The 6,226-nt window shown below is 35.6% G+C and overlaps 1 protein-coding gene across 1 annotated transcript; it reads left to right on the forward strand.

Moving 5' to 3' along the window:
• The first annotated feature begins 46 nt into the window (after window positions 1–46).
• On the forward strand, window positions 47–4,050 carry LOC101900692 (alpha-tocopherol transfer protein-like). The gene is made up of 6 exons (XM_005189964.3): window positions 47–247; window positions 2,880–3,039; window positions 3,102–3,183; window positions 3,242–3,553; window positions 3,734–3,870; window positions 3,926–4,050. The coding sequence occupies exons 1-6, from the start codon at window positions 157–159 to the stop codon at window positions 3,960–3,962; spliced, it is 819 nt and encodes a 272-aa protein (XP_005190021.1). The 5' UTR covers window positions 47–156; the 3' UTR covers window positions 3,963–4,050.
• Window positions 4,051–6,226: the final 2,176 nt, after the last annotated feature.

The raw sequence follows: 6,226 nt of genomic DNA on the forward strand, positions 1-6,226 counted from the left end.
GCGAAGAGAATTAGAAAACAATTTGAGAATCATGTTTCCAATTTTAAATCGTCATTCAAATGAGTGTGCTGTTAGTTAATATATTACCATTTAACTAATAACTTGTTTCGGATTTATTCTCTGACAAACGTCCCTCGATATATTGACAAAAATAAAATGGAAATATCCGGTGATTTGGAACAAGAAAAAATTATTGATGAATTGCAAACTTGGTTTGAAAATCATCCCAAATTACCAAAGAAAATAAGTAAGTTAACGAAATAAAACAGAGCATAACTTAGACTATTTATTTTACGAAAAAGCCAGCCGATGACTTAAGGTGCAAGTAAATAAAAGGCTTTTTTACTGGCTTATGGCATCGACCGGCTTCTTCGTGAAAAAAACAAAGAAGTTTTAGCTTGGCTTATTTAAATTTCGGTCCATAGTTTATACTTGCTCACCCTACGGTTCTTTTTCTTTCACGAAGAAACCAGCCGATGACTTAAGCTAGTAAACATCTTGTTCAATGTGTCCTGACCTTTGAACCAGTTAAATAAACCCTAGACTAGCTGCACTTTGCTTAATATTTTTTTCGACAAATACAAGATTTTCCTCTACAGCAGATAATATAACGCCAATGACACCATGATAACATTTTTTGACCGTGTTTTTGCGTTTTAGTGCTTCTCCTGCCAAAAAAGCGTTTTATGTTTTCTCGCCTAAGATAGCTATAAACTACTTGTTTTGTGGTCTCACCTTATTGCAAGTTTGACATATCAATTAAAAACAAGTAAAATGCTGTAATTTCGGCCTGGCCGAACTTTGAATACCCTCCACCATTTGGAACGAATTTGGTTATTTTCAAAAAAAAAAAAATCTGTTAAAAGTTATGTTAAAATCCTAAAAATATCAAATATAGCCGTCATATTAGAATCTAAACGACGACGCAATTTTCGTCATGAGCCATTAAAATATTCAAATGCGAAACTTGAAAAATATTCGCTGAATAATGAATCTAAAATCATTAATATAATACTATTATATGGGTGCTATACCAAAATGTGGACTATTGCGGACAACTTTCTGCCTTAGGCTTAGTATCCATTACGAACTTCAAATACCAAATTTGAAACCATTCCGGTGAATAAATTCGCTAAAATCATCAAAATACCCTATATCGGGAGGTACCGTTATATGGGGACTATACGAAGACGTGGAGCTGCAAAGACAATTTTCTGCCTTAGGCTGTAGTATCCGTTACGAACTTCAAATACAAAATTTCAAATAATTCCGATGAAAAATGTTGCTAAAATCATCAAAATACCCAATATCGGAAGGCACCGTTATATGGGGGTCATACGAAGACATGGACCTGTACAGACAATTTTTTGCCTTAGGCTGTAGTATCCATTACGAACTTCAAATACAAAATTTCAAATAATTCCGATGAAAAATTGTCGCTCAAATCATCATAATACCGAATATCGGGATTATATGGGGGTTATACGAAGACGTGGACCTGCACAGACAATTTTCTGTCTTAGGCTGTAGTATCCATTACGAACTTCAAATACCAAATTTGAAACCATTCCGGTGAATAAATTCGCTAAAATCATCAAAATACCCAATATCGGGAGATACCGTTATATGGGGGCTATACGAAGACGTGGAGCTGCAAAGACAATTTTCTGCCTTAGGCTGTAGTATCCGATACAAACTTCAAATACAAAATTTCAAATAATTCCGATGAAAAATGTTGCTAAAATCATCAAAATACCCGATATCGGAAGGCACCGTTATATGGGGGCTATACGAAGACGTGGAGCTGCAAAGACAATTTTCTGCCTTAGGCTGTAGTATCCGTTACGAACTTCAAATACAAAATTCCGATGAAAAATGTTGCTAAAATCATCAAAATACCCAATATCGGAAGGCACCGTTATATGGGGGCTATACGAAGACGTGGGCCTGTACAGACAATTTTTTGCCTTAGGCTGCAGTATCCATTACGACCTTCAAATTCCAAATTTGAAACAATTTCGGTGAATAATGTCGCTAAAATCATTAAAATACCCAATATCGGGAGGTACCGTTATATGGGGGCTATACGAAGTCGTGGAGCTGCAAAGACAATTTTCTGCCTTAGGCTGTAGTATCTATTACGAACTTTCAAATAATTCCGTTGAAAAATGTCGCTAAAATCATCAAAATACCGAATATCGGGAGGTACTGTTATATGGGGGCTCTACGAAGACGTGGACCTGCACAGACAATTTTCTGTCTTAGGCTCTAGTATCCATTATGAACTTCAAATACCAATTCCGGTTAATACTGTCGCTAAAATCATCAAAATATCGAATATCGGGAGGCATCCTTATATGGGGGCTATACCAAAACGTGGACCTACATGTCCCATTTTCAATACCAAAAGTCCTGCAGATATAACACACATTTGAGTAAAATGTTATCAACCTACTTCATTTCGTTCGGAAGCTAGAGTGATTTCCCCAGACGGACAGACGGACGGACATCGCTAAATCAACATAGAATTTTATGCTGATCAAGAATATATATATACTTTGTGGGGTCTAAAATGTATATTTCGAGGTGTTACAAACGGAATGATAAATATAATATACTCTCCGTACAAGGGGGGAGGGTTTAATAAAATATGCTTGCTTGAAAAAAAATTGTTTTTTAAGGAACACAACGTGACGTCAGAAACGTTATTTTCTTTACATATTTGAGATCTTGTTTGGTCGTATAAAAGCATTTAATGGTTTTCTTCTCTAAGTTCATGAACTTGTTGCTACGCCCTTATTTAGCATTTTGTATATATTTATTTCAAAATAACTGGTACTGGATAACTGGCAATAATGATTCGTATACATATCCAACAGATCGCATACTTTTGACCCGTTTCTACTACTGTATGTTCAAAGATGTGAAGGAAACGAAGAACTTATTAGAAACAAACTATAGGCTGAGACAGAACGCGGGGGGTGTCTTTATACAACGCGATCCCAGCGACAAAGACACCCAAGCATCGGCTGCTTATGCGTAAGTTTTTTTCTCTGATATGTTTTCATTACTTCTAAAATATATTTTATTTGATTTTCCAGAGATATTGTATTTTTACCTGGATTAACACCTTATAAATATCGGGCCTCAGTTTTACGTATTAGCGATCCAGATCCAAATAAGGTAAATAATCTTAAAGCAAATATTTCGTAACAGTTTATAGAGTCTTCCTGTCATGCAGATGGACCATCTCAGAGATATTAAAACCTATTTTATGGTTTCCGATTATCGTTTTGCCCTGCCCGATGCGCAGGATCCAACCACAGGCCTTGACCTCTTGGCCCAGGGTGAAATTATAATTATAGATATGGCAAATTTCACCATGAAACATATGACCCGTGTTTCGATTAGAGCACTGCGGATTTGCATTAACTATTTGCAGCGTGGCTATCCTGTGCGCATAAAGAGCATTCATTTGATCAATTGTCCACCCTATATGAATAGAATTCTTTCAATTGTAAGGCCGTTTATAAATAAGCAGATTTTGGAATTGGTAAGAACTCTACTGGGATGGATATCCAATATTTTAATTTTCAGGTTATATTAAAAGTTTCGCTTTGAATTGTCAAGCTGTATAGAAATGCCCGAGCTTTACACAATAGAAATAAAATGTCAAACCGAGAATATGATTTATTTACGATTTTCTTCCTTTAAAAATTTCCATTGTGTTTAGATACATTTTCATAATGACAATCTGGAACTACTTTACAATTTTGTGCCCAAGGAAATGTTGACAGAAGAATATGGGGGTCCCTGCCGCAAGATGAGCGATCATAAGGATCAACTATTGCAATCGTTAATAGATACACGGTAATTTAATTTCAATAGAGTGCAATTCAAATATTAGTTATGTTTTTGTCCACAGGAATTATCTTATGGATCCCGATTACTGGAAGGTATGAAGAAATCTAAAAGGAATAAACTACCTCCTGACGATACATTATTTCGTGCTTTTATTTTTTTAAGAATAAAGAAATATGCTTAGAATTATTTAAATATGTTTTACTTTTATCAATTGTAAAAATTCTCAAAAACAAAATGGATATTCTGAAAATATTTTAACTTATAATATGTATGACGTATATGGGTACCGCAAATTTTTCCGCAAATACGCTTTTTATACCCTCCACCATAGTATGGAGGGTATATTAAGTTTGTCATTCCGTTTGTAATACCTCGAAATATACATTTTAGACCTCACAAGGTATATATATTCTTGATCAGCATAAAATTCAATGTCGATTTATAGATGTCCGTCTATCCGCCTGTGGAAATCACACTAGCTTCCGAACGAAATTAAGTAGGTTGATAAAATTTTACAGCCTGTGACAAAAATTGGCCGTGCAGGTCCACGCCTTCGAATAGCTCCCATATAACGGCACCACCCGATATTCGGTATTTTAATGATTTTAGCGACATTATTCACCGGAATTGTTTCAAATTTGGTATTTGAAGTTCATAATGGATACTACAGCCTATGATAGAAAATTGTCTGTGCAGGTATAGCCCCGATATAATGGTACCTCCCGATATTCAGCATTTTAATGATTGTAGGTACTTTATTCGCCGATTTTTATACCCTCAGTCACATGGCTACAAAGGGTATATATCATTTGATTTGGTCAAAACGTGCCTAGTCGAAATAACGGTTTTAGACCCTAGGTCTCTTTGGACCAAATCCGTTTCAGGACATTTGAATTCGATCTAGCGATGTCCGTCCGCCCGCCTGGCTGGCTGGCTGGTGCGCATGAGAACTCTCGAGGGAAGTATCCGATTTGGTACAAACTTGGTACATCGTAATTTTTTTGTCAAACTTAGAAAATATATTTTTTGCCCATAAAGAGAACCGATAATCCGATTTTGCTCCATCGTTGCAAATCCTAATATTTGCGTCAGTGCTACGTCAGTTGCGAAAATGGAAAATATCGGTCCACCCCATCAAGTACCTCCCCCACAAAGGGTCAAAATTTTGAATAACTACATTTCTTATAAAAAGTGATGTAAAAATCCGATTGCCTTCAAATTGCACACATCCCAATATTTATATTAACCCAAGGTCTGATGTTAAGATGGAATATATGGGTTCACTCCTTCTTTTTTCAAAAAAAAAAAAATATTTTTTTTTTGCACAGAAAGGGAGGCAATAATCCGAGTTTACTCCAATTTTGCAAATCCTAATATTTGAGTCAGTTCTAGGTCAGGTGCAAAAATGGATAATATCGGTCCAATATCGGTCCACAGAGTTGATTTATGCATGTCAGTCCGTCCGTCCGTCTGTCCATGTATTCTTGTGAACAAAATGCAGGTCGCATTTATTATCCGATTGAGATGAAATTTACCAAACAAAATTTGCTTAGCCCAAGGACGAACCCTATTGAAATTGGAGAAAATCGGTAAAAAATTAGATATAGATCCCATATATATCTTCGTCCGATTTGCCTTTTATTATGCACCAAACGTGTAATATCAGCCCGAATAGTATGGAATTTTGCCCATACAACCAAATTAGGCCTGAAAAAAAGTATGCCAAATTTGATCGCAATCGGTTCAGATATAGCTATAGCTCCCATATATATCCGATTCATCCGATTTGTTATTTTTGTCCTCCGCAGCCGTAATATCCACTCTGTAACAACAATATTCAGGGAAATATATCAAATACAGCTCAGAAATACCTTTGCTAAATTTTATCGAAATCGGTTCAGATTTGGATATAACTCCCATATATAACTTCGTCCGACTTACCTTTTATTGTGCACCAAACGTCTAATATTGCCCAAATGGGATGGAATTTGGCACATACGACCGAATTGAGTCTAGAAGAAGCTCCCATATATATTTTTATCTGATTTCAAATTAATTTTGCACCAAATTGGCAATACAAGTCCGAATTTAAAAGATACAAATGCTTCGGCATCTTTAGTCCTTTGAACTTTAAATTATAATTAAAATAATAGCGTGTATGATTGAATTCTCCCATAAAAACTTTTAATTGTTATGTGGAGCTCAACTAAATTAACAAAGTGCTGTAGGGTATCATAAAATCGGCCCGCCCGACTTTAGGACTTTCTTTACTGGATAAATTTCCATTAAGCTCATAAAACATTGGATTCCATTTAGATTTGGAACATCAGAATATTTCTATTAACACAGGATCGGTTAAAAA

Source organism: Musca domestica, unplaced genomic scaffold (assembly GCF_030504385.1).
Source record: "Musca domestica strain aabys unplaced genomic scaffold, Musca_domestica.polishedcontigs.V.1.1 13, whole genome shotgun sequence".
Lineage (NCBI taxonomy): Eukaryota > Metazoa > Arthropoda > Insecta > Diptera > Muscidae > Musca > Musca domestica.

Coding starts and splice junctions, on each gene's coding strand:
- LOC101900692 (XM_005189964.3), top strand. CDS start 157: ATGGAAATATCCGGTGATTTGGAACAAGAAAAAATTATTGATGAATTG. Junction 3,040..3,101: donor CAAGCATCGGCTGCTTATGC/GTAAGTTTTTTT, acceptor TTGATTTTCCAG/AGATATTGTATTTTTACCTG. Junction 3,871..3,925: donor CAATCGTTAATAGATACACG/GTAATTTAATTT, acceptor TTTTGTCCACAG/GAATTATCTTATGGATCCCG.